Source organism: Lipomyces chichibuensis, assembly GCF_038497645.1.
Source record: "Lipomyces chichibuensis strain CBS 12929 unplaced genomic scaffold V1513scaffold_32, whole genome shotgun sequence".
NCBI classification, from domain to species: domain Eukaryota; kingdom Fungi; phylum Ascomycota; class Lipomycetes; order Lipomycetales; family Lipomycetaceae; genus Lipomyces; species Lipomyces chichibuensis.
The window spans coordinates 53,800-79,836 of NW_027117484.1; the positions used below are offsets into that span (position 1 = coordinate 53,800).

General features: G+C 46.5%; 11 protein-coding genes across 11 annotated transcripts; 5 read left to right on the forward strand and 6 right to left on the reverse strand.

The window, feature by feature from the left end:
- Window positions 1-14: 14 nt before the first annotated feature.
- Window positions 15-1,535, reverse strand: V1513DRAFT_426789 (uncharacterized protein; the record flags this gene model as incomplete). The annotated part of the gene is made up of 1 exon (XM_066896188.1): window positions 15-1,535. One exon carries the CDS (start codon window positions 1,533-1,535, stop codon window positions 15-17), a length of 1,521 nt encoding a protein of 506 aa, XP_066751991.1.
- A 178-nt stretch (window positions 1,536-1,713) lies between these two features.
- On the forward strand, window positions 1,714-2,930 carry V1513DRAFT_185649 (XAP5, circadian clock regulator-domain-containing protein). The gene has a single exon (XM_066894295.1). The coding sequence runs from the start codon at window positions 1,836-1,838 to the stop codon at window positions 2,835-2,837; it is 1,002 nt and encodes a 333-aa protein (XP_066751992.1). The 5' UTR covers window positions 1,714-1,835; the 3' UTR covers window positions 2,838-2,930.
- Window positions 2,869-4,237, reverse strand: V1513DRAFT_449789 (ribose 5-phosphate isomerase A-domain-containing protein). Its single transcript, XM_066898729.1, has 3 exons — window positions 4,200-4,237; window positions 3,586-4,136; window positions 2,869-3,524 (listed from the first exon to the last, which is right to left on the reverse strand). The coding sequence occupies exons 2-3, from the start codon at window positions 3,828-3,830 to the stop codon at window positions 3,023-3,025; spliced, it is 747 nt and encodes a 248-aa protein (XP_066751993.1). The 5' UTR covers window positions 3,831-4,136; window positions 4,200-4,237; the 3' UTR covers window positions 2,869-3,022.
- Window positions 4,085-5,892, forward strand: V1513DRAFT_185651 (uncharacterized protein). Its single transcript, XM_066894296.1, has 3 exons — window positions 4,085-4,383; window positions 4,446-5,078; window positions 5,135-5,892. The coding sequence occupies exons 1-3, from the start codon at window positions 4,379-4,381 to the stop codon at window positions 5,649-5,651; spliced, it is 1,155 nt and encodes a 384-aa protein (XP_066751994.1). The 5' UTR covers window positions 4,085-4,378; the 3' UTR covers window positions 5,652-5,892.
- A 462-nt stretch (window positions 5,893-6,354) lies between these two features.
- On the reverse strand, window positions 6,355-11,786 carry V1513DRAFT_459932 (P-loop containing nucleoside triphosphate hydrolase protein; the record flags this gene model as incomplete). Its single annotated transcript, XM_066899795.1, has 10 exons — window positions 6,355-7,416; window positions 7,468-7,910; window positions 7,969-8,224; window positions 8,283-8,333; window positions 8,395-8,797; window positions 8,856-8,951; window positions 9,002-9,047; window positions 9,098-9,781; window positions 9,843-11,568; window positions 11,634-11,786. The coding sequence occupies 10 exons, from the start codon at window positions 11,784-11,786 to the stop codon at window positions 6,355-6,357; spliced, it is 4,920 nt and encodes a 1,639-aa protein (XP_066751995.1).
- Window positions 11,787-12,212: 426 nt separating this feature from the next.
- Window positions 12,213-13,529, forward strand: V1513DRAFT_472408 (thioredoxin-like protein; the record flags this gene model as incomplete). Its single annotated transcript, XM_066900165.1, has 5 exons — window positions 12,213-12,406; window positions 12,459-12,545; window positions 12,601-12,676; window positions 12,725-12,935; window positions 13,000-13,529. The coding sequence occupies 5 exons, from the start codon at window positions 12,213-12,215 to the stop codon at window positions 13,101-13,103; spliced, it is 672 nt and encodes a 223-aa protein (XP_066751996.1). The 3' UTR covers window positions 13,104-13,529.
- Window positions 13,530-14,545: 1,016 nt separating this feature from the next.
- V1513DRAFT_426795 (Mu homology domain-containing protein) lies at window positions 14,546-16,002 on the forward strand (the record flags this gene model as incomplete). Its single annotated transcript, XM_066896189.1, has 4 exons — window positions 14,546-14,668; window positions 14,718-15,153; window positions 15,207-15,943; window positions 15,997-16,002. 4 exons carry the CDS (start codon window positions 14,546-14,548, stop codon window positions 16,000-16,002), a joined length of 1,302 nt encoding a protein of 433 aa, XP_066751997.1.
- Window positions 16,003-16,082: 80 nt separating this feature from the next.
- Window positions 16,083-18,202, reverse strand: V1513DRAFT_465898 (Metallo-dependent phosphatase-like protein). Its single transcript, XM_066900054.1, has 4 exons — window positions 17,692-18,202; window positions 16,457-17,640; window positions 16,298-16,401; window positions 16,083-16,236 (listed from the first exon to the last, which is right to left on the reverse strand). The coding sequence occupies exons 1-4, from the start codon at window positions 18,043-18,045 to the stop codon at window positions 16,211-16,213; spliced, it is 1,668 nt and encodes a 555-aa protein (XP_066751998.1). The 5' UTR covers window positions 18,046-18,202; the 3' UTR covers window positions 16,083-16,210.
- Window positions 18,203-18,346: 144 nt separating this feature from the next.
- On the reverse strand, window positions 18,347-20,320 carry V1513DRAFT_465899 (ubiquitin-conjugating enzyme/RWD-like protein). Its single transcript, XM_066900055.1, has 8 exons — window positions 20,081-20,320; window positions 19,985-20,010; window positions 19,805-19,901; window positions 19,595-19,750; window positions 19,516-19,536; window positions 19,339-19,465; window positions 19,009-19,272; window positions 18,347-18,956 (listed from the first exon to the last, which is right to left on the reverse strand). Exons 1-8 carry the CDS (start codon window positions 20,168-20,170, stop codon window positions 18,745-18,747), a joined length of 993 nt encoding a protein of 330 aa, XP_066751999.1. The 5' UTR covers window positions 20,171-20,320; the 3' UTR covers window positions 18,347-18,744.
- V1513DRAFT_449819 (U1 zinc finger-domain-containing protein) lies at window positions 20,313-21,593 on the forward strand. The gene is made up of 4 exons (XM_066898730.1): window positions 20,313-20,546; window positions 20,606-20,627; window positions 20,681-20,767; window positions 20,831-21,593. The coding sequence occupies exons 1-4, from the start codon at window positions 20,538-20,540 to the stop codon at window positions 21,334-21,336; spliced, it is 624 nt and encodes a 207-aa protein (XP_066752000.1). The 5' UTR covers window positions 20,313-20,537; the 3' UTR covers window positions 21,337-21,593.
- Window positions 21,594-21,981: 388 nt separating this feature from the next.
- Window positions 21,982-25,909, reverse strand: V1513DRAFT_465901 (uncharacterized protein). Its single transcript, XM_066900056.1, has 3 exons — window positions 24,418-25,909; window positions 23,367-24,368; window positions 21,982-23,312 (listed from the first exon to the last, which is right to left on the reverse strand). Exons 1-3 carry the CDS (start codon window positions 25,765-25,767, stop codon window positions 22,140-22,142), a joined length of 3,525 nt encoding a protein of 1,174 aa, XP_066752001.1. The 5' UTR covers window positions 25,768-25,909; the 3' UTR covers window positions 21,982-22,139.
- Window positions 25,910-26,037: the final 128 nt, after the last annotated feature.

The following is a 26,037-nucleotide window of genomic DNA, read 5'->3' on the forward strand; positions in this document are numbered from 1 at the left end:
AAATGATTCGTAACCTATCCTATTCTTTGTACCTCGATTACCGTACGCCATTTGTCTCTGACATTGTTCAAAGAATCGGAGGTACCGCGGATCATATATTTTTCATGCATGGAATCAATATATCTCTCGCCTTCATTCGGCTCTCCGTTAGCTGCAAACGCGTTATAAACAGCCATCAATGTCCGCTGCGTGGGATACAGCCGCGAGCCAACCCGCACATTATCATGCATCGGAATATCCTCGTCCAACGATATCCGCCACACAGTTTCTATGACGATCCGCACAGCATCCAGCATTCCCGACTTTGCAAATGCTAGCATTAAGATTTCGTACGTAACGACGTTCGGAAGCACTCCCGCTGCGATCATGCGTTCCACCAATAACATCGCTTCCGCTGACAGGACTCGTAACTGGGTTGCGATTACCTGGACTTGGGACTTTGCATCGACGTTGTCAAAAATGGAAGTCTCAGCGTCGCCGTCAGGAGAACTGTCAGGATTGTCGTAGTCCCGCACAATAAGTTGCTCGTAGTCCTCTCTGATGTAATCCAACAACCACTCTTTATAGTCGGCATCCTTAAACACATTGATCGGATCTGATTCCGTGTTGAGCACGTTGCCAAAGTTCTTAACCCGCTTCAGCTGTCTGGTACTGGTCTGGCAAACACTAGCAATATATGAATTCCACATAGCAGTCACCGGAGCATCCTTGTGTTCAAACACGTCCTTCGGCATCCCCAAACCATTTTCATCATCCGTCTGCGAGTTCAACCCGTCGTTAATCCGCTGCCAGACTTCTTTTGTAGCAACAGCGGACCCCGCCGCTCGCGCACTATCTAACCAATGCATCAACTCCACTCTCGAAAGCGCACCAAATAGCGTCTCAATATCGTTCCGCACCATATGCAGCCTCGCCCAAAACTGGGAGATCACGTTCGCTGTAGTCGAAATATACTTTGCCGACTTGGATGCCGGTAAAAATTCCAGTTTCTCACTGGGAAATGCATACAAAGATTTTCTATTTTTCTGCGATATCAAGTTCGGGCTAATCGGTTTCGAAGCTTTCACCCGCACGCCTTGAAATCGTTTTATCCCATCCTTCATCTTCATCCTCCGTACTTCCTCACCTGTCAACCCTATCAAATTACGAAAATTCAACGATGTATAAACTGCCGTGAACACGGACCTGTCAAGGTGCGCGTCCGGCCTCTCTTCTCGAGCTTTGAAGCAGTAGTCACGTAATGCGAGGTACGACAGCCATATTTGGAAGGAATCTTCGCGGGCTATGGACGCCATCACGTTGCGGTATTCCGCTATCTTCATTGACGGCCGTATCTTGAATTCCGGCACTGGCGAACCAAAATGGTACGGACTGTCATATTGTCCGGCGGTGCTACCCGGCAGAGGACGTAGAAGGGAATCGAAGTACGCAGACACAGGAATCGGTCGGAGCCACCGTTTAGCATCGGCAGAGTGCAGGACATCGTACACGTGAGTTAGGAGCTTGTCGTCCCGGAGACGCAATTTGGTGGACATCTTCGGAAACGGGGTAAGTGGCAATAGCCGGGACGCGGCGACCGATTGCTGGGTGGCCGAAGTCGGGTTGCGATGGGTGTTGCACAATTTTTTGACGTGCGGCTCATGAAGCGCAGTGCTTGAAATGACTTTAAGTTGGGGTGCCAATTGCAGACAACTATAGTAATATGCCACTCTGTTTTCAAGTCTATAGAACACCAAAAGTACGAAATTTGATCTCGAGGATAAATCATCTACTCACATCCAGTCCCTCCCATCGCCACTCTATTTATGCGACTATGATGATATCCGACAATTATCATGAGTTCCAGTAATATCAAAAGACCACCAAGCAAACAATATGTCCCAACCTTAACCCGCCAGAAACAAGAACAAGTAGACCAAGCCGACGCCTTTCTCCGCGGTGCCTCACCTTCCTCCTCTGGAGTGCGCGAATTCGAGTTGCAGTCTATATCCGTCGAAGACGTGATCAAGAGCGAAACAGTTGGGCTTATAGATCAGGAAAAGCTGAAGCGGCTGAGGGAGGAGTTATTGGCCAAGAGAAGAAATGACGACCCAGCCACTAGTCGGAATGACAGTGACGCAACGTTGAGCGGAAGTGATGGCGCGTCTGATAGGGATGGCAAGTTGACAAAGAGGCCAAAGAAGAAACGTGGCCTGCAAAAGTCAAAGCTTTCGTTTGCAGATGGAGACGAAGAAGAGAGCCCGCAGCGTGACGAAACAGACGAAAACGTGAATGGCGACAAGCATACTATCAAGAAACGGCGAAACTTCGATCCAACAGTTGATACGTCATTCTTGATAGCAAAGGAGACTGAGGAATGGGAGCGCCAACAGCGAGAAGAACTGCGGAAAGAATTTTTGCGAAGACAAGAAGAAATCAAAGAGGAAAAAGCGCACCTTCAGTTTTGCTATTTCGACGGTACGTACGTTCCTGGCAAAGTTACCATCAAGAAGGGCGACCAAATCTGGGTCATGCTAGACCGGACACGCAAAGGGAGGAAGGAATTTCATCGAGGCACTGTTGACGACATTATGTTTGTCAAAGACAATATTATCATCCCACATCATTATGATTTCTATTACTTCGTCCTTAATAAGGTGAAGACTAAAGCCGGGCCCCTCTTTGATTTCGAAAACCAGGACGAAGATATTAAACGTACTAAAGTCGTGCATCGCACATGGTACGAGAAAAACAAGCATATCTTTCCCGCTAGCATATGGCGAGAGTTCGATCCTGAGGTGGATTACACCACGTTAGTGCTACGTGATAGTCAAGGATTTGTTTTGTACCAGCAATAACTTATGCTTATATTATCATACTATTATCGTGCTATGCGGGAGTATTTCGGATCAAGGGCAACTTGTATATAATGCTATTGGAGTGAATTAATGAGACTTGGACGGACATTTACTCCAGTCTATAAATTAAACTTGGCATCAATCATAGTACTAAATAAAACACCACACCCTACAGCGTGACCAATTCACTCGATCGTATTGACCTCGCCAGTACTGAACTTCGCAGTGACGCTTCCGTTCTCATTGCCAAAGTACGCCGCATCCGCCATGTTGATGAAAAGACCGACCTCAACAACTCCGACAAGCATCTTGATTTTCTGTGCCAAGGTCACTGGATCCGCGATTGGGCCAAAGTGTGCGTCGATGATAACATTGCAGTTGTCTGTGACAACAGGACCAGCCTTGGCTTTTCCACCCAAACGAAGAGTTGCCGTAATGGCGCCCATCTGGAGCAAGTCCTGTCGCACACGAGCGTGAGCAAGAGGGACGACCTCAATCGGCACGCCCTGAACCCATTGCAGGCCTAGAGCTATCGAGTTTTTCCGGAAATCGGCGACGACGATGAACTTCTTGGCGCACTGAGCAACTAACTTCTCCTGAAAGAGACATGCACCGCCACCCTTGATGCAATTGAGCGCGGGATCAACTTCGTCCGCACCATCGAATGCGACATCTAGAACGGGATATCTAGAGCAGTCATTAGCAATTTCTCCAACACAACTTAATCCACAGTCATTGTTAGACTAACCCGTCAATGGCTCCTAAATTTAATCCACCCTGAATAATAAGTTCCTTGCTTTGGAAACCAGTAGGTATGAAAATCGTGTCAGCCGGTATGTCTCCCTTGGCCTTCTTCTGTACAATGCGCTCGACGCAGTACACGACAGTTGATCCCGAACCAATGCCAACAACTTTTGCGTTGGGAGGGAAATGAGTATCAATGGCCGTATATGCGGCTAACCGCTTCGCATCCTCGATTCCCAGAGACGCCATGGTTCTTCTAAATGTCGTTGTAGAAGAGTTAAGGTTAAAATTTAGTATCCTCGCAGACAGATGACAACGCGATAAACGACTTAAGATGGCCACGGTGACAGATAATTGCGGCAAGATAGGTGCACGACAGTCCGGTGAAGTCCAGAGTGGTATATCAGTCCAGAGAGCGCAAATCTCCGCAATCTAACAGGAATCAGAGTAAACCGTTACGTTGCAAGCTTGATCACTCGAACGGGACGGCGTCGTCCGCTAGCCGCGACGACTGCGAACCCAACTAAGCGTTCTACCTCGTTGGAGCCGTGAGGCCTATGCAGATAAATCATAACTACTAAGATTGGTCTTATTTAATGCTTATACGTTCAAACTTACACATATATGCAGGAGGTTTTTTTGCATGTACCGCGTCACAGCAAGTAGTCGATTAACTGAACAAGTGCATCTTGGGACAAACTTGAACCTGCATCAAGTGAGCTTGAAAGAGAGCATCAACAAAACAAAATTTTTGCAATTTCCACCTTCTTGAAGCTGCTGGTTTCAAAATAGCAGCTATGTTGTAAGTAGGGTTTATCTGTTTCTTATATATATGGAGTAACGAGGTCTAATTTTTGTTTATAGCTCAACTCCGCAACAGAATCAGCCATCAACATCTTTATTTGGCTCGTCCGCGAAGCCATCAACACCAGTATTCGGGGCACAATCTGGCACGACTAATACTGGCTTATTCGGCGCACCTACTCAGCAGACAAACCAACCGAGCACTGGACTATTTGGAAATAAGACGGCTGCTACCACAAACACAAGTGGTCTATTCGGGTCGACGACAAACACAACTGGCGGCGCCCAATCTTTTTCATTTGGAGCAACTGCACCTGCAGCGCAAAACACAGGAACCGGTCTCTTTGGGGCATCAACGACAAGTAAAACTGGGACTGGACTGTTTGGAGGGTCTGCCGCGGCAAACACCAGCACTACGAGTGCTCCATCGTTATTTTCAAATCCGTCAGCACCAACGACATCCAGTGCGAACCTGTTCGGAAATCCGCAAGGAAGTACGAACATCGCTTTGAGCGGCACTTTCGGTGCGAACCCTAATGCAACCAGTAATCCATTAGGTGGGTCGTTGTTTGGAAAGCCCGTTGCTGCGACACAACCTCAGCAACAACAACCGCAGGCTCCACAGCAAATCACATCTCTGACTCGGTACAGCGATCTGCCAGAATCTGCACAGAAGGAGCTTGATGAAATAGAGTGAGTAGCATTATGCCGGCAGTCTCTTATTTGCTCGGCTAATCATGATTTATTAGTAACTACATAAATAAGCAGACCGAGATATCGGAAGACTTGAAGGCACGGAAGAATTCTTGGCAGGATGAGCTGCAAAGTGTTCCGCGGGACGTCGAAGTCGTCATGCGAAAACTTGTCACAACTCATCAAGCGCTATCAAATGATCTTGTCTCCACGACGTCGCTGCGCACGATTGTTGATACAGCGACACAGGATGCTCAGCTATGCATACAGATACTTCAGCAGCTTCGAATTCCTGGTGCGCGGTTGCCACCGGGGGACCCACTTCTTGCTTACTTTGAGCGATATGCGATTGAATTAGAAAAGAAGATAGCTGATTGTAAGGGTGTACTTGGGGACGTTGACCACGCAGTTGGCGGACTGGAGCGCGAGATTTTAGAAGGTCAGTCTGCCGGTGGAGGAGCCGAAGGTGTTCTTCGAGCTCTGCGTGAAGAATATGCAGTGTTTATGGCGCTTGGAAATCGCGTCGCAGAATTACACCATGCTGTTGCTCGGTTAGAAAGCAGAGAGAAGTAGGATAAGGGTTTATGCGTACAATACTTCACTTGTATAATACTTCGGCGTGTAGGAATAAAGTAGATATATGGTCTATATTGTTCGCCTCTGTTCCATATATCAGCGCTAATCACGCAGGGGTATGTCCTCCTGCGACGATAAACAACGGTCCACACTGCTCTATTGCAGCTTCTCCTGTATCGGCGCTAGAACTATTTACTCGGCATTATCTAGTTCCAGACTTCGACTCAGCAATTCGTCATCTTTCCCCAGTTCACTCCTCACCATCTCAGCAGTAAGCACTTCGTTTACAAGAAGGAGCCGGTTACATTCGTCAATTGCAGACCGGGGTGGATTGAGCCGAAAAGAAATCAGTTTATCGACCGGAGTTACTTGACAGGAACAACTATGACCGTCCGAACTGGGACCGCTTGTCAGCCATTCTGACAAGCGATCGTGAATAAGCACAGGAACGTGACATAGACAACTGCCTACGCATCAAAATGCGAACAACTAATTATAAAGCCATTACGTGGGCCGTACGCACCGCACGTACAATCGGACTTTTACGCACACCTCAACGGTACCGCTTGCCGGTATTGATACAACAAATCTGGATTGGTTCACTTATTGGCCTGGTCTATCAGCAACAAAAACATAGCAAATAAAATTACAAAAAAAGATTGGAAACGCCTAAATCCACACAGTCCCATTATCCATTGCATCAACCTGTATTACTACCAGTGAGCTTTTCCCAAACAAAAGTCAAATACTTAAGCGCAGGAGACCTAAATTCTTCTGGCTCTTTAGACTCTTTAACAGCATTTATTAAAAATTCAAGCTGATTCACAGACAGGAACTGCGGACATATTTGGACTCCTGCCAGATGCGCGTACCCGCATAGCGGACAGAGCTCCACCGGAGTTGTTCGAAGAGGGCACTTCCCTGGTTCGTGTGCCAAGTGCGACCCATCGCAAATAAAGGGATAGCGAGGATTGTATGGCATTCGGTTATTTATGACAAACTGTACCGACTGGGATGTGTCACTATAAGCACGCTGAGAGCCGTTGCCAGTGAGTGGAGTTGCGTGATTGTCCGGATTGGCAGGCGGTGTAACCTTTGCGCCCCTGGAGGATTGAATATCTGTCGACGACTGAACGACAGGTTCAGTAGCTTGCGTCATATCTGTCCTTGCTACATAGTCAGTAACCTCCGATTCCTGCAGTGCAGCAGGCGCTTTCGGTAGCACTTCCGCCACCACGGGAGCTGACGACGCAACAACGGTCTTTGGCAGAGAGGACGTTGGTACAAGCTCTGCTGCCAGATATCCTGATGCTGATGCTGCATATTCCGTGACACTGAGTGGCAGCTGATCCAGCACCAAAGGCACAGACGATTGTAATGGCACCTCACTACTTGTAGTTGTCTGCAAAGGCTTCGATGTCGGGAGCGGCATCACCTCATTTTCAGAATGCTGCACACGCAAAGGAGGAACTGCCTTCGGCGCGATCTTTACGCGCTTGAACGAACCAAACTTGGGTGAAGTGGCAGCTGAGCGCAAAAGTGACTCTTGCGGGACAGAAGTAGGCATCGGTTGATTCATCACCAAATCAATCTCCTCCATATCAGCGTCCTGAAAGTCCTCTTCACTCTCTTCTGCTACTCGATTAGGTGAAGCATGGAATGATGCCTCAGAATCGCTCGAGTTGGCTTTCCGCCGCCTCGTCTGTTGGTCGCTATCGTCGTCTTCTGGAGTGGGGTCCCACTGTGTCCGATCGACAACATCCTACTAATGTTAATTTCTCTCTACCATACTAACATGTCTGATAGGCATCACCTTAACCACCGCATCCCGAATCCGCTTGCCGCGACCGAACTGAGCCTGCCTAGCGGCCTGCTCACCTCGAATCTCAGCCTCGCGCTCCTGTAGAATTTTATCCCAGAATCCGGTATCGTCCTCTTCGGGTTTCTTGTCCGCTTCGCTAGTGTCGTTGAAATCAGCCAAATCATCGGTGTCGTTTTCCCATACTCGTGCAAATCCAAACCGATTCTCTTCTTTCTGCTGAGACGTCGAAACTTCCTCTTCTTCTGATCTTTCTAGCAATTTGTCAACCGCAGCATTATCATACTTAATATTATCCTCGTCGTACTCAAATAATGCTCTCGCACCGTTGCGAAGAATGCCCTGTAAGTCAAAATGTTCTTCTTCCACATTGCCCATATTCTCGATTACAATTTGGTCGAGAACCATTTTCCTGCGTCCAATCTCCAAAATTTTTTCTATAAAGAAAGTCAGTCAGCGCAATTCAGATGTAAGAGAGGATAAACCAAAACATACCTTCAACAGAATTTCGCGTAACAAGATTGAAAACGAGAACTCTATTTTTTTGCCCGATTCGATGAGCACGAGATAAGGCCTGCATGTCTTGATGCGGATTAAAGTCGGGATCATAAACAATAACAGTATCAGCGGTGGCCAAGTTGATGCCTACACCGCCTGCTCTGGTTGATAAGATGAAAACGGAAATATTTGAGTTTTCGGCGTTAAACGCATCGATTCTCTGTTGGCGGTCCTGAGAGGTGACGCTCCCGTCCTTTAACAATTGTAAGCATTTTGTCATACATAGAACAAAGCGCTGATAAGAAACTCACTATTCGAGTGTAACTGATGTCCATTCCTCCGATGAAATCCTCTAAAATATCCTTGACAAATAGTTAGTACATATTTGCAAACAGAATCACAGACAAAGGTTGTGCAACTCACTAACATGACCACAAATTGACTGAAAATCAGTATCCGATGCCCACTCCCAATCAATTTTGGAAGCATGATCGAAAGAAGCTCAAGCTTCCCGCATGCCTCAGTCAATCTCCTTAGCGATTCCTTTGGATCCGACGACCACTGTTCAATGTCCTGATTGCAGAGGTACGGATGACAAAGGCACTTACGAAGTTGCATAAAAATGTTATTTAGATTGCTTGCTGAGACTCTTGCTGAAAGGTTCGACTTTGAAACAATAGTTCTCAGCAGGTCAGGATTCTTTGCCAAGATCGACTTGTAGAGGCGCTTTTGAAGGTTAACCATGGATATTGGCACGATAATCTCTGTCTTTTTCGGCAACAGGTGGCTAAGTACCTCGGTTTTGGTTCGTCTTAAGAAATACGGTCTATAAAGCAACTATGAGTAATGTGACACATAAAATCGAACCATAATGCCTAACGCACTGTAATAGATGATGCAATTCGACCACATTGCTCTCGCTCATTTCCGAATATTTTTCTTCCAGTTTCTCCGCGTCCACTTCCGCCGGATTCAAAAATCTAACACACTATTAGCATTACCTCCACCATTCTAAGAGTATCTGGCATACTGCAAAAGATTGAAGAGCTCCCTAATATTATTTTGAAGTGGGGTTCCTAATAGACAGTTAGGAGAGATATCACGACACCCTCGCAAGCGCACTTACCTGTAAGGATCACTTTATGTTCTGCCTGAATTCCCATTAGGATTTTATAGGTAATATTCTTGTCACTCTTTAATCGATTCCCCTCGTCAACAACCAATGCTTGCCATTTATATCTATTCAAAAACGCTGAATCATCCATAAGGGCATTAAATGATGTAATTACCACATGGCAATTCAAGTCGACACCTGTATTGTTATTCACACACATCTGATATTTCTGCTGAATTTGTCTGTGTTCTTGCCACCCGTTATATGCAATGCATCTAAGATCTGGTGCCCACCGACGAAATTCTCGCTTCCAGTTTGGAACAATCGATTGAGGAGCAACCACCAGTAGAGGCCAGACACCATGAACATGAAACAAAATCGACAAATACGAAATGACTTGAATCGTCTTTCCAAGTCCCATGTCGTCCGCGAGTATCGCTGGTTTATTCTGGAACCATTTGAAGTAGAGCCAGTTCATACCTTCCAGTTGATACTCCATCAAAGTCCCACCTTCGATAAACTTAGGCTGTCCTTTAAACTCGTGCTGTGAAAATGTAGATTTCCTGAATTTTTGGATATCAGTTGAAGCGGATTGCGGAAGATGAATATAGAATCCATTTACATAATCTTCATATGCCGCTTGGAAGTCGGCGTATCTCTCGGTATTCGAAGCTGACGGCGGCTCTTCCCAGAACACTAAAGCAGTTAGCAACTAACCCGATCTGATGAATCAGTAACAAAATCTCTCCGATCATACGCTCAGAAAACGATAGTCCTTTCCACTTCACAAAAACCTCTTGCACTTCGCCTATACTGTTCAATTCCTCTACCCTCGACTTGAACCGCATATCGCCTCGGCTTTTATCGCCTCTGTAGGTCACTTCCAGAACAACCTCGATACGATAATTATCCTCGGGCACGGCGTCATCGATAGTGTATACCGGAAACGGATGCTTCTTATGAAACGATCGAAGCTGAGCACTTCTTGCAGTAGACAGTAGCCAACCCCCTAGAACCCATGTGACTTTAAAGTATGATTGAAGCTCGAATTTGACAAGGTACTCCCTTTGGTAACCTGGCACTGTTGCCAAAGATACTTCTTGGGAAGGCATTTCCTCTTGTTTCTGTATAGGTCTCCAAACCAAGATATTTTCCACTTTCGCTGTGTATTTAGTGCACATCGAACACAAGAATTCGGAATACTGAGACACAATATCGGCACTTTGGGAGTTTTCTGTCTCCACTGGAGTAAGATGATCGTAGTGAGCGCATCGACGACACAGCGAACAGCGGAACATAACTCTTTCCGAATTAAACATGCGAGAGTCAGTAACCTTCTCTTCCTCTAATTTCTCGTTCTCCTCAGTCCCACTTGCAACCGGAGATTTGGGCATAGAAGTCGGCGATATAAATGTTGGCCGTTGGACAAATGGCTTAAACTTCTTGCAGTTGGCACCTTCTTGGCCGCAGACAAAACAAAGCTGACTTCCAAAATCAGTCGTCTCCGCTCCGATACAATATCGGCACTGCAGAACAAGCAGGTGTTTCGTGGCTAGAGTCAGGACATGTTTCGACGCTGGCTGCTTGCAGCACAACACATGGTACGAAAATGAGCACCCCTGACAATGGATCAATTGTCCTTTGTCAAAATTATGCGTATTGTCCATTTTGCAGGTATCGCAGTATTGAATATGGCGCCGTGAATACTCTGAAGCATAGTCTTCGGAAAATCGCTTCTTAATCTTCGCTGTCGCTACAAGCTGAGAATGACCAGGACGTTGCTCCGATTCATTTTTCCTGACTTTCGCTCGCTTAACAAGGGGAGCTAGATGCCTATCCGATATATCTGCCGAGCGGTCGGATCCCGTGGAACGATTTGAGCGTACAGACTCTGCGCTTGTCCCTCTTCTGCGCTTTAAATTTCGCTCGAGATGTTCTACAGGAGTGCTTTTCGCGGGTCTCAATGATCCTAAATTTCTGTTGGTCGTACTACTCTCACTGTCAAACTGGACGTCACCGAATGAATCGTGAAGTAAGGCAGCTCGCGTATAAGCCGGTGTTGGCCTTTTTCGCAATATAGACATTCGCGCAAGTGGAATGTCATCAGAGCTGTAGCCAAGCTCATCATCAGAGGAACCTTTTCGAGATCTGCTGCCCACTCGTCGCTTCTCAGAGCTCTGATTCGCAGGCTTTCTTGTGAAACGCTTTGATGGTAATTTATCCTCCAATGGCAAGTGTCTTTTCGCTTTGCCAACATCTTCCTGGATTAATTCACCTTCATTCGTTTCAGTCTTCACCTGTAATGCTGGGGCCGGGCTGGAAACGGTCTCACGGCCATCGTGGTCACTGTCCATTGATATCGGCTTGTGCCTCTTGCGAGACCTGACGGCCAATGGCTGAGACGGAGTTTCCGCAATCGAGGTCAAAAACCTTTCAAATGCTTTTATGCCATTGGTATAACGGGCTAGCTTGTCAGGGGATATCTGCCGACCAAACGTTAGAACAAGTGCCACCGAAAGGCCAATGAGGTGTTCCCACTGAAACATACCACTATTCGATAACCGTTGATGAGCTCAGCTTCCAGCCACCCGTCCTTAAATTCGTGCAAAATTCTTGCAATCGTCTCTGCTTTTAGGTACCTTTGGCCTCTGGGCTCTTTCTCATTGTGAAGGAGAACAATAAAATTACTGGTTGCCGGCATGGTTTTTCAATGCCTGAGTAAGGTCTTGGCGGAGGTTTGTTCACCACATCAACTATGAAGTGTACGAGCGGCTACCATCAAGCCAAGCCCAAAATCAAGCATAGCTTTAACAATAGTATAGTATCCGACTTATCCGTTGAAATGCAATATGGCGGAGGTGGGCGGAGCTAGCTAGACAAATACAAGAGTCTCGTACTGTTAGTAGATTACCCTAATCCAACGCCGCAGTAACACAAGGGGTAGAAAAGAAAACGAAAACTATCCAAAATGTTTTGGTGGCACATAACTTTAAAATTACGCGAAATGCTCTTCGTATTGTCCACCCTAAACCTAACAAAATGTAGGGATCTACCTGGGCAACACAATTTTGTGGTTCAGGAACAATCAGTAATTTCTTGAAGTATTATAATTTATTTTGGTGGTGTAATGGACGCTGCTACCGCCAAAGTTCTAGACTCGTATACTGACGTCCTAATTTCAAAAGCGGAAAGTAGTAGTAGAGAAGAACGAGAAGATGACAATGATTCTGTGGACGATGACGAGTTTTTAGCATTACTGGAGGAAGACAGTGCTGCACTAGATGCATTTAGAGAAATGAGGATGCAGGAACTTCATTCGCAGTAAGTGTGCCTTGCTAATGTGGTCAAAAGATCTGACTGATTTGTCTTGCAGAATGAAAGCCGCAAAGAGGTTCATGGACACGGGACATGGAATCTTGAAGGAAGTTGCTACAGAGAAGGAGGTTTTAGAAATAACAACGTGGGTTAATAAGCATTTTTTGAATATTGGATGAATCATAATGATGTGGTGGCAGAACTACGAAATACTGTGTCGTTCACTTCTTTCACCCTGGATTTAAGCGGTGCGAGATCATGGACAGTCGTCTGAACGTATTTGTCCCAGCGTGAGATACTCCTATAGCTGCTGATTATTTCTAGGCGCTCACTGCGAAACATATGGGCACCCGATTTATCAGCGTTAACGTCGATAACGCAACTTTCCTAGTGGTTCGGCTACGAATCCAGGTACTTCCGTGCGTGATATGCTTTATAGATGGAAAAGAAGTACTGCGGCTTGTGGGATTTGAATCTTTAGCAAATAGTGATCACTTCACGTCCGACATGCTAGAGTCCCAGTTACAGAAGTCAGGTCCGTCTGGGGGTCCCCCCTCCGAGTTCGTGAATTCCTGTCGCTAACACTGTTATTAAATTAGGTGTCATTCAGAGAAAACTCGGCAAACTTAGAGAAGGAAGCTCGACAATGTTACATTCTGCGAAGGAGGCAGAGAGTGAAGACGATGATGTTGATTGGGATTAGAAACAATTAGGTGTATATTACAATGATAGTATATAGAAGTGCTAGCTTCTCCAATTGTCACCACTGTGAGCAGTCTGCTGCAGATTGTGGAATGGTTCATAAAAATGTGGGATATGTGCTATCCCAGATCAGGATGTGCAGCGGTAGCAGTGACGTTCGATCCACATGACGATACGCTTCTACCTGCAACTATAGAATCGGGAACTGCCTACAAACCTAATATGAATTTGACGGCCCTGTGTTATTACACACGACTTATGTGTAAGGCCTGCTGAAATGCAACGACATCGCAACAACTGCCCCCGCCTCGATCACTCAACGATTTGGTGCAACCTTGAACTCCACCTGCTGGCTGATTACAGACTCGCTCTGCTGCTCTCTTTTAGCTTGTCATCCTCCTGCCAGTAAACCAACTTGAGAGGGCATGGCTAATGGCTGGGTTTGTATTTCCGCCATCCATCGCGATGTTTCTATAATTCAAAAAATCACTCGATTGCGCTCACAAGTAATAGCGGATTGGCTTATAGGTCTATACGTCTCAGATCGGGGGTATACGTTGCCATTCAAATTGCACTTTTATAAATGAGCTGTCTCTAAAGCATCGCAGTAGTAATCAGCTCTGTCATTGTGGTCGCAGTCTTGTCCGTCAAGATTCCTTCGTTTGAGATATATTAGCTGTCTTCTGGCGCGCGTGGTGGCAATAGCTTTAGACAAACTACACATAGACGACATATAGACTACATATAGACTACATATAAAATCTTGCAATTAGAGTTTAAATATGTCCCATCATTAGTAAACTTTTACTGATTCCGGCCATGCAAGTTAACTTTATACAATTCATAACTAAAAAAGAAGACATAGAGTGTCAGATTATTTGTGAATCATTATTAGTGTTATTTCTTATGCATTTATTATTTCGATTCGTTCAATTGCTAATTCTCAAGATTTAACATAACCCAAGATTTATGTTCGTGATCGTCGAGTCACGTGCGCCGTGGTTTAAATCCGGCGGGAGCGGCAATGCATGTCAGGTCGAGACATCGTCGGCATGAGCTAACCGATAAGTCAAGCGAACAAGACGACAACGGCGTGAGATCACGTCCTTCGAAACTGGCCTCGCAGTAGTACTGAACAATTTATTCTAGATCGAGTGTGGCTGGCATTGGAAAAATACTATTGGCAATTGCTATAGTTGAATGTCTCTGGATAGGGATAGCCGACCGTTAGCTGGTTCATAATAATTTGACCTCGGACATCCTTCATAGCGCCGAGCTTTGAGTACCTCATTCTTTCCACACTATTTCCAATCACAGTCGGCAGCCGAACCTATATACGGCAGATTAATCATTTCACTAATCAGCGCCTTCGCGCTGACGATAAGACGGCCCCCTTAATTGTCAGGATTGTCCTAATACCCTATCTCACTAGACAGAGCGGCCATGCTGTCCGCCATCCTTCTGTACAACCAAAAAGGTGAAGTCCTGATCTCTCGGATATATCGCGATGGTCTTCGGCGAAGCATATCAGATCTTTTTCGAATCCAGGTCATTTCAAATACAGACGTATGTCGTTTGTAGCTCATTGTCACTGAGTGGCTAATAATATTTTAAGGTCCGTTCGCCAGTACTGACATTAGGTACAACGACCTTTTGCCATGTAAAGCACGAGAATATATATATTGTTGCTGTATCGCGTCAGAATGCCGATGTCGCGTTGATTTTCGAATTTCTCTACAAAATCGTCGCTCTAGGACGAGCATACTTTGGTAAACTTGATGAAGAGGCAATTAAAAATAATTTCACACTTATTTACGAGCTTCTGGATGAAGTCATTGATTTTGGATATCCACAAAACACGGAAACGGATACACTGAAGATGTATATTATGACCGAAGGTGTTCGGTCAGAAATTCGAGCGGAGGAGTCGAGGAAAATTACAATGCAGGCAACGGGCGCGATGTCCTGGCGACGAGATGATATCAAGTATCGACGAAACGAGGTTTTTGTCGATGTTTTCGAGGATGTCAATTTATTGATGAGCGCTACTGGTATAATACCTCCAATGGACTATGATTACGTATGCAGCTCGCTAACGGTTTAGGAACTGTCTTACGTGCCGACGTTGCTGGACAGATTATTCTCCGAGCATTCTTATCTGGCATGCCAGAGTGCAAGTTCGGCTTGAATGATCGGCTACTGATTGATAGACCAGATGACAATATTTCAAAATCAAAAAGAGCCGCAAAGGCAGCAGCTGGTTCGGTTACGTTGGAGGACTGCCAGTTTCATCAGTGCGTACGACTAGGCCGATTCGATGCCGACCGAACTATCAGTTTCATTCCGCCAGATGGTGAGTTTGAGCTTATGAAATATCGCGCCACAGAGAATATCAATCTCCCGTTTACAGTTCATGTTTTGGTGAACGAGATTGGCAGGACGAAAGTTGAATATCAAGTCGCTGTTAAGGCGACGTTCGGAGCCAAATTGTTTGCGACAAATGTTGTTATCAAGATTCCAACACCATTAAATACGGCGTCGGTGACTACTCATGTCACTCAAGGAAAGGCCAAGTACGAGCCTTCGGAAAATGCGATAAACTGGAAAATATCGAGATTTACGGGTGGATCAGAGTATGTATTCTCTGGCGAAGCGGAACTATTGTCGTCCATGACGAAGCACAAGACCTGGTCGCGTCCTCCCGTGGCTATGCAGTTCTCGTTAATGATGTTTACCAGCTCGGGTCTACTTGTGCGGTACCTAAAGGTATTTGAAAAGTCAAACTACTCATCTGTAAAATGGGTGCGGTACGTCGTCCGGGCCGGAAGTTACGAAATACGAGTAAGTGATTGCCAGATAATATGTTTCTGCTACATATTACTAACTATTTTAAGTTCTAAACTTGAATTCCTGATAAAATCTGGGCATTTACTGGGGGCATGAAATTGGATTTTCGAGTGATTTGTATATGCGTACGCTACATGGTGCGAATGCTGAACTTTTCCACAGCAGCAAAGTGTATTTGTACTATAAATGGCCTTGTTTTTATTCATGAGTATGTACCAAACTTCATATCGTACAAAGACATTGACCCTCAACGATAACGCCTTACATCATCAAGTTGCTGGCATATGCTACAGTAACATGTTAGTCCATTGCCAAATATAATCAATTTAAAAATAGGTGAGGTCATACCCATTGGTCTAATATCTGGATGTGGAACGGCATCGTATGTCTGAAAGTTAAGTTCGTAGTCGCTCTTGATATTAATAACAGCACCCTTGTTGCCCTGTGAATCGCTGCATACTTCGTTAGCACATGCATTCCAACGCACCACCAATATTAAATTCTTACCAATAGTTAGGCGCAGAGAAAACTGTGATTAATCTGCCTCCGTGCTCGATTTCATAGCCTTCCATTCGAACTTCATGGCTCCGAATCACAGCCATGAGACCGTTCTTCTCGCAGAATCGTTTCGTAACATCGGGTCCAAACTGTAAACCAACGCCCCTTTTACTCGGCCCTCGTCCAGGCTGAGGCTGAGGATCGGTCCATAACATTTCCATCATCAAGCCACTCTGACCTGGTTGTTTCTGCCGAAATCTATCAAACTTTCTAACATCTTCTAAAGTAATCTTGTCGTCCGAGAACAAACCGCCGTGTAGCACAAAGTAGTTTTTTCCGATTAAAGTGGCCAATGGCATACTACTGAATGACTCGGAAAAGACTTTAAACACTTTCTCAGAATACTTTGCTTTGCATTCACCCTCGAATCCATACACCTTGTTCATTTCATCTGCCTCATGATTACCCCTGTTCAAGAAAAACCTCGTAGGATATAACCATTTGTATGCAAACAGAAGCAGGGCAGTTTCTGTTGACCACGACCCTCTGTCGACAAAGTCGCCGTTGAAAAGATAGCTGTGTGTTTCTGAGGGATGTCCATTAAATCTGAATAGCTCGAGAAGATCGAAAAATTGGCCGTGGGTGTCACCGCATACAGACATAGTTAGACCTTCCTCTATATGGACATCGACCATTGTGGGCTCGATTCTGAATAACTTCATGGCCTCGATAATGATCGTGAGAACATATTTTCGATGCAGCCGTTGTCCCTTCTTAAATCGCTCGATCATGTCTTGTATGAATTCCAACGATATCTGCAATTTCGGATACTTTCCGTTGACAGTCTTCTGGGTCATTGATTCGAGCCGCGCACCTTCGTACGAATCCTCAACAACCATGGCCTCATAGTCGATACTATCCGCAATTGACGGTTCTTCACCGACTTCGATAGCCGCCTCGAATGCTAGCCGGCGGACGATCTTTTGACACTCATCTCTCTTGGCACGTGCGCTCTTGTCCGTCGGAACTCGCTGCACAACAGTGTTGAAGTCCTTCAGCGCATCCTTCGGCCGCAAAATAGCGGTATATGCAAGCGCTCGTCTGTAGTAAGACTTGATGTAATTCGGATTTACTTTAATAGCCTTTGTCGCATCCGCAATTGCAGCGCCATACGCTTCCTCTTTGATATATGCCTAACAAGTCGTTAGACGACCCCACTCCGATTACTTCAAAGTAACACATACCTGCGCTCGATTTGCCCAGTAAACTTCCTTCTCGGGATCCAATTCAATGGCCTGGGAGTACAACTCGACAGCCAGTGAGTAATTTCCTTTGGCCAGAATCTTGTTAGCTTCATCCTTGATCTTCGCTGCCTTGTCCTTATCCGCCTCAGAAGGCGGCGATCGCGGCTGACTCTCCAGTACGGCTGCAGTCAATTCCTCGACGCTCGAAATGCTCTCTTCGTCCGTCGCCATGTCATCCGAAACCGAGGTCTCACTGGCGTCGGTGGGATTCTGCGTCATGATATTTGCATTATCAAGGTCCTTCGCTAACTGGTCAAATGTGGACGCCGAAGCACTTTCTTCTCCAAGAGGCATTATTACTATCAAAACACAAGCGGGCGAACTAACGAAAGTGGTTGGTCTGGATGTGGACAAGCAATGCCTTGTACAGTGGCGTACTCCGCATGCAAAAGCTACTTCGCAATCGAGCAAAAATAGGTTTGTTTTCTTCTGCTCCTCCCCACAAAAAAACGCGTTCCAATTGAGTTGTTAGTATAACAATGAAAGTGCTCACACGCTTGAAGCCGCAGATCTATAAACGCCGTCCCAGATCGGGTGTATTTTTCTCGTCTATTCTTGGACATTTTAAACAACCAGCTGTATTTAGGCGATTTTTGTTTCATGCTAATATTTTATTAATTCACAATAAAGCTGCAGCTTATATACAGTACACACACTTAATTAACTAAAAGATTTGACACCCATTAAATGACAGCAAGCTATATAGACAAATTGACAAAATTCATTCAAAAAATCCAAAACGGTACTGCAAAACGCTAACTAATAAAATGCAGTATAATTTGCGCCATATAACACAACCAATGACAAGCCAATAATCCTGTGGAGCGGATAAGACGCAACTGTGAACCCACATACCATTCCCGACTCCGAAAATGACCATGCATGTACAACGAAAATTATGAAATGTACAATATGCGATATCAAGTATCTTATAAGCCCCCTTTCCTTCCGCAGACGGGATAAGTCCGCAGACTGATTTGTACAACGTAGCGTTTATAGTTCGGATTCGTGGGGATCCAAGACGGTGCTTCGTTTCTCGTCGAGCATATCAACCTTCTCGTTCTCTGGAGCCGGAGTTAGAGGTTCCAGGCCAGTATCAACGGTCTTTCTGTCGGCACTGCTCTTTAATGGCGTGACTTCCGTCTCTGAATCAAGCGCAGCCTCGCCAGCATCCGTGCAGCCTTCGTCTTTATCCGAACGTCGGTCTACATACAAGTCAGCATCAGCACGCCTTAAACGCCGAACGTAAAAACCTACCTTCTCGGTCGTCCATATCGACATCCTCGTCATTACTGTCAAAATGCACTTCACCCTCATCGTCGTCATCTTCTCCAAAGTCGTCGTCGCCACAAGCGTCAAAATCGTCATCGTCATCGTCATCGTCATCGTCATCGTCAACATCGGCGTCCTCATACCAGAACGAGTCATCCACAACGTCTTCAGTTTGTGGCGCGGTATACACCTCTGATTCCGGTATTTTAAATCCAACCGGGATATCCTCCTTCGACTTCTCAACTTGGCCTACATCATCACTCATCAGCCTCACTTTCTCATGCCGAACAACTAGACAATAAAAGTCTGACTCACGTCTGACCGTATTGTTGTATCTCTCTCTGTCATTACGCCATGCAACAGAAGCATCAACGTTAGCAGGTGAATCCGGGTTCGGATCCTCAAGAAGCGAGAGAATAGATACAAGCACAGACTCGACGCTCTAAAGCTAGGTTAGAAAACCGCCTACCACTCTTCTTTCATTCTTAATACCTGAGCAGGACTCCAGCGTTCCTATACACCATTAACCTTTAGTTCCCTGTAAAGGCTACACACAAAAGCAGCTACATACCGAAGGCGCCTCGCCTGACGTAGCGTCCTCGCCCGGATGCAAGATCGAGATACAGAGTCCACCATCTTTCGGATACACGTTCGGATGAAAGAACGGTCTTAAGAACCGAAACGTTGGCGGATTGAATGGGTAATCCGATGGAAACCTCATTTCAGCCTAAATTACACCTTTTGGGTTAGTCACGTAGTCACCGACTTTTGAGAAACGAACAAACCGCATCTGCGGAAGTCGGAGGAAGATCTTGAGCACCTTGAAATAGCCGCCATGGTAGATTGAGTCTTTGTTCAGTACCATGACTGCGACATTCCTATATGGTCGGACTGTCAGTATGCCGTTGTGGACGAGAAACAAGCTAGATGATTCGGAGCGAGATGACGAAGAGCCACATACCACACGTAAATGTTCCCGTCTTTCAACTACTCTCAGAATTAGCACATATTTCCACATTCAAAACAGTGAAATACACCATAAAGGAGAACTACTTACCTCGATATGGAACGACGGCATGTTAAGCTTGGGGTCGGTTAAATCCTTGTACTGCTTAAGTAGCAAAGATGCACTCCCAGACTTTGACATTGTGTATGCAGCACCGCGCTCTCTATAGTAGAATATTTATTTCGAATATAAATGAGGCAATCAATAATGACAAAACGTGCTGAAAACTGAAGCTACTTAAACGAATGCGTGGAAACGATGGTGTTGAACACATACAGAGGCAGCGTTCATGAATGCTAGTTGGGAACAAAGTCGCTTTGGCCTTGACACCCGCGTAATTGTAGCGGAACCTGTGCCACCGCCCCACGCATCCAGTTCGCCTCCGCCACGAGCAATCCCTCACTTTCATCGTCATCGGCGCACTTAGACACTTCAAGTCGGGACAGGACATTAAATGTAACAACGGCAGACGATTAGTCATTTGCTGAAAGGACCAAGTATTATAACGATGCCTAAGATGAGTACTGTGTTTGCGAACTCGGTGTTCTAGAAAATTGAACTGACATCCAGGTTTACTATTTCTGCGATTACTGCGATGGTATGTATTATTGCACGCATGCTACTTGATGTCAACGTATAACAATAAAATAGTATACCTCACGCACGATTCGATAAGTGTCCGACGAGCACATAATAGTGGTCGAAATCACATTAAAAATGTCATCGACTACTACCAAAGTATGTCCTAAGTGTTTCAGTTCACTATGCAAGATCTCGACGACACTAACAAACATTTTGTAGAAATCAGCCAAGAACAAGCGCAAGCTATCATAGATTCCATAACCTCACAATACTCAGACGGAAGTCCGGCTGGCCAAATACCTCGATCCTCGCTCCCTTACCAGTTTCCATCGGGCGTGATTCCCCCACCACCGGTCCTGCCTGGCATGCCAGTTCCACCGCCAGGAAGTCTGCCTATTCCGCCACCGGGTGGACTGCCTCTACCACCGCCGGGAATTTTCCCGATTCCACCGCCGGGAATGATGATTCCCCCTCCTGGAGGATTACCAGGAGCCGGGAATTTCCCAATTCCACCACCCGGAGCGTTATCTGTCCCGCCTCCAGGCGGGCTCCCGATTCCTCCACCTGGTTTTGTGCCGCCTGGTATGTCTAGTACTCTGCCGGCTGGTGCACCGGGACTAAGCAGTAGCGCACCGCCTGGATTGAGCTTCCCCCCACCGCCGGGGTATGGCATGCCTCCTGGATTACCTAGTGGTGCGCCAGGAACACAGCAGCAGAGACGGTGAAAGGCACCGGGAGAGAGTGGCACCCCATAAAAGTTTTAATGAGGTTTTGAGCCAGGTGATCTGAAGGGATGTGAATTGAGTCAATGTATGATAGCAGGTTGGATCGCGCAAAATTGTGCAGCATATAAAGATAACATATTTCTTTAATTACTGCTCATTCGATATTAATAGGCAGAGTGCGTTTACTGATTTATGCTTATTGGCTATGGTCGTGTGATGTCTACCTACAATATATAGAATGAATCTCCCTTTAAAACTATGATTACATACGTGATTGTCAAGTCACAACTCAACTTCGATCACCCACATCAAATTCTGTGATGGCCATGTAAAATAAAAGTTTCAAGGCAACAAAAAAATCAGTGAACAACATGTCATATTTACGGTCTCTCAAGGTTCGTTTACCACAGGAAGTTTTAGCCCATACCCACGATGCGCATTCAATCACCCGGGTCAGACGTCATCCCACAGGGTCAGGGCACAGTCGTCGGAATTAAAATTTTCCGGTCATTGAAACTTTAAATTATTAGCTTCATGAAATTTAGTGTTCGTAAGCAAGTGCACGTTTTCGTACTTGAATGTTCGTCGTTAAATGAAATCTATGAGTGAGCGAATACTCGAGCCAACGTCGATGAAGGTCAGATGTTCTCTTAGATTATACTTGTATATATTTATTTAACGAAAAGCTGTAAGTTAAATGAAAGAAAAATGTTTGAATGCATTTGCTTGAGAATCATAATACCATCAAGTTCGATAAAATCATTACACGTTACAAAAAGCAACAAGGCAAAAAAAGGAACTATTCACACCGCAACATGCTTCTCTCCCTTTAGAAAGCCGAGTAATCGTACACCTTTCTTGCGATCTCTTTTCGGAAGACTATTCGACGATCCTTTGAACCCCGTTTTGTTGGTCAGTGACGAACGATGATTTTTTTCCGGCGTTAATCCTTCTGGCGACGAGAGACTTTCGCAGGACGCCTGGTATGGCGATTCGTCTGGACCAGTAGTTCGTAGAAAATTAGCTAAATCCGCAGTAGGACTCTCTCGTTTGCCCCTGATCTTATCGCCCGGCATTGTCTTGTAAACGTCATTACTTGCCGGCCGAGGAATCCCGATTCCACTCACTACTCCCACCAAACTGCTGCTACTACTCCGACTGCTATTGGAAGTACCATGGTGCCTAGATTCGCCACTATTCCTGTAAACCGAATGCGTGCCGCCGCCAGACGACGTCGGCCGCAATGGCGTACTCTCCGACTTTGCCGCGCCGCCTATGACACCAGAGAATCCCAGACGATTCATGATCGACGGGCTCCGTTTTACTTGGTGGGTTGACTGCTGCGGTGACTGGGACTGTTTGTAACGCTCTGGGATCTCGGGCACGGGAGTATCATTAACATCGCCTTTCTGCCTCGCCTGTGAATGATAGTGCTCATCTGCTTTCTCCGTAGTTGCTGGCCGCACATACTCTAAACTTTTCGCCGGTGCCCGTCGCGATTTCGGACTCAGTTCGTTGTCATCTTTGAGGTCTTCCCTTGATGATGATAAGCGGAGAAGGTTCATGAGTTCGTGGGTTGCTCCCGCCGCCACTTTCACGGACTCATTCCGGTCGTGCTTCAGTGGTTGCAATGCGGCGGTCGCTGAAGGTGGCAATGATAGGGTTCCGTTATTAGCTGGCTGCCGGTCGTCGGGGCTTGATTGTGACGCGTGGGACACGCTCGAAGACTTAGGTAGACGGCGCAAAGTTGAGGACCTCGATCTGGTGGAGGGTGATCCAGACACTGGTTGCTGCGATGCTGAGACTGTGGATATCGAGCCGGACGACGAGGACCGAGTTGTGGGCAGTTCAGACTGAAACTGGGACGTCGGGCTGATACTGCTCACACTACCAGATCGCGGTTCGGGTGGTTTGGCCACGCTTGTGGACTGCTCGTTCACCAGTGATGCTCTCGTGTGATTTGTGTCATAAAATGGCTATGTAAACATCAATAAAAAAGTGTGTCATAAACACTCATAAAATTCTACTACCTTCGCTTCCCGCAACTTGTCCGGCGTCAGATTCAACTTATAAGTAATATCGCTCTGCAACAGTCTCTCAAACGTGACATGCTCCAATTCAGGAGAGCCAGCTTTAACGGATGTATTACTCTCACTCGAGCCGCTTCCGTCATCGAACTTTTGATTCGAAATCCAAATGTATTTTCGTACTTTCTCAGTTGGCACAGTAGTACCGAACCCAGGTATCGTTGTTTCTGCGATCGGCCTACTGCTCTTTCCTTTCATCTTCGTCGAAATTCCACTAGTTGACAATCGTTTCGAGAAAGTCGTCGACGCTGCATCGGGACGTTCTGCAATACTGTAGGACCTACTATATCTGCTCGGAGGAGCCGACGCGAGAAGAATGACCGGCACATCATTGTCACCATCATTCGATTTACCTTCAGAGGCCATGGACGATGGCCGACGGCGAGACCGATTGCGATCGTCGTCGTCATCAATGGTACCGTCAAAGCTGTCCCCATCAACGTCGTAGTCGTAGCTCGGAATAGCTCCTACGTGCTCCTCTCCTTCATAAACAGCATTATCCAATTGCGATTCGCTAAAATCATTTAATGCTGGAGATGCCGGATGACGATCGGAGATAGTATTGTTATTAGGTTCATCCGACACATCAAAATCAATAGTCCTAGATTGTTCGGTCTCTAGCTGTTGCCCTTCACGAGGTGCCGTATCAAACGCCTCCGGTAACAATTGTCTCGTGAGGTTAGCCACTGACCTGCCGGGAGTAGTACTAGACGACGGTTGCGAACCGATATCAGCAATCATCTGATCGAGTAGTTGAGCGGAGCTTTCTTCATCAATCCCTTCCTGCACAGTGGACTCCATCTTTTGGTTGGTGGATGGTACCTGGACATTTTCTTTTGTCACCCCCATTGGCGATGCAAATGTAGTGCCAGTCAGTGCTGCAAAGCTCTCGTAGAGCGAGAATCTCTGGCCGTGGAAACTCCATGGACGCGATTTTCGTCGTTCCTACATACGATATGAGTATCACGAAGAAAGTGGTCCGTCAAAAACTCACCTGAATGATGGCAGGAGTAACGGGGATGCTGCGCTCGCCGAGCTGTCGAGTAGGCTCGTCGTACTCTTCCTCCGCGGATGGAGAATTGTCTGCATCAAGCGACAGCACACCGTTGTCGACACTTATCGGACGCACTTTCTTGTACTTCCCATTCGGCGTCGCAGTGATTGCCTCGCCAAAGATATCTGCAGAGGGAGCAAGTACTTGTGCCTGGTTCGGGGTGGCTGGAACGGATTCGGCTTGTTCGAGGGTTTGTGTTAACGTGGGGCTCGTGGAGGGATATTGAATGATTGTGTTGAGAGGCAATTCGCGGCCACGTTTCTGCCAGTGTCGCCATACTTTGCCAACCTGCGGGTCGAGTGCGAGTTTGTCAACATCGACCTCCTCTAATAATAGGACGCCGGTCGCCAGGTGTGGTCGGGAGGTGGATGCGACAAGGTAACGGCTGAGGACAGCACGTCCAGCCACTAAGAGTACATGCTCAGCAACGAACTCGAGAATTGCAGTGAGGAAGATAGTGGCGATGGGAGATATCAGGTCGGGCAGATCGACGGAATCGTTGGTGGAGAAGAGGCTGCGTTGTTCGGGGGTGTACTTGAGCACGTCGGATTCGTCGACGTTGCCGAGGGAGGAGTAGACCATGCATCGCACACGGGCCATGCGCCAGGCTAGTTCGGTATCGAATGTGGAATCAGAGGACGTCGGTGCAGGCGTACCGAGGAGAGCATTCTCCTCTTCGGGGGTACGGATGTATGCGCGTAGTTCGGCTTCACCCTCGGCAATGGCATCGTGGGCCAGCTGGTTTTTGAAGACTTGCTTGACGGCGTTGCGGAGAGGATCGATGAGAGAGGATCTGGCACGGAAGAGTAGGATTAAGACGAGGTGGTCGAGGAAGCCGTTGAGGGTCGCAAGGGCAGCGGGAGTTGGGGGCAGAACGGAAAGCGAGTGAGCCTGGACGAGGGAATCGGATGCGAGCACGGCAGCAGCAGCTTCCGCAGCGATGTAAACGGGATCGAGAGTAGGCGCGATGTAGGTGTGGTGGGAGGACGTGGGGGTGAGTGTGAACGAGAGCGATGGCGAGAGAGCTGCAGACAGCGGTGGAGTGGAGACCATTGTTGACTGCTCGTCTACAGTGCCAATGCAAAGAGCAAAGAGCAAAGCACTGAGCAGCTGTCGACTGGTGCGGATACTCAATCGGTTTACACTGAAAGGGAATTGCAGCACAAGGGACACTCGTGAACCTGACAGAACAAGATTCGCAGCCGTTGTGCGCCGCCCTTGAGAGTAATTATGGTACCAAGCGTACGAAGGCACACACAACAACAGCCAACGCTGGCTACAAATGAACATCCCCTGGATAGAAGGCGAGTTCTCTCAGTGGTCAACTGTCCATCAGCAATATTACCTGCCCCCCTCCACATCAGTCTGATAAGTACCAATGGCGTAAAAGCACAATTAAGAAAATTAAATTATTTTGTTGCAGGTAGCACTCTATATCCCGTATCACAAAGCTTGACAATTGAAGTGTAATATTTTATCCGGCTCACACCAAAGTAATTTCAATCACGTGATAACCAGGAGTTAGTGACGTCATTAATCATTTCAATTAGTTGTCCCAAT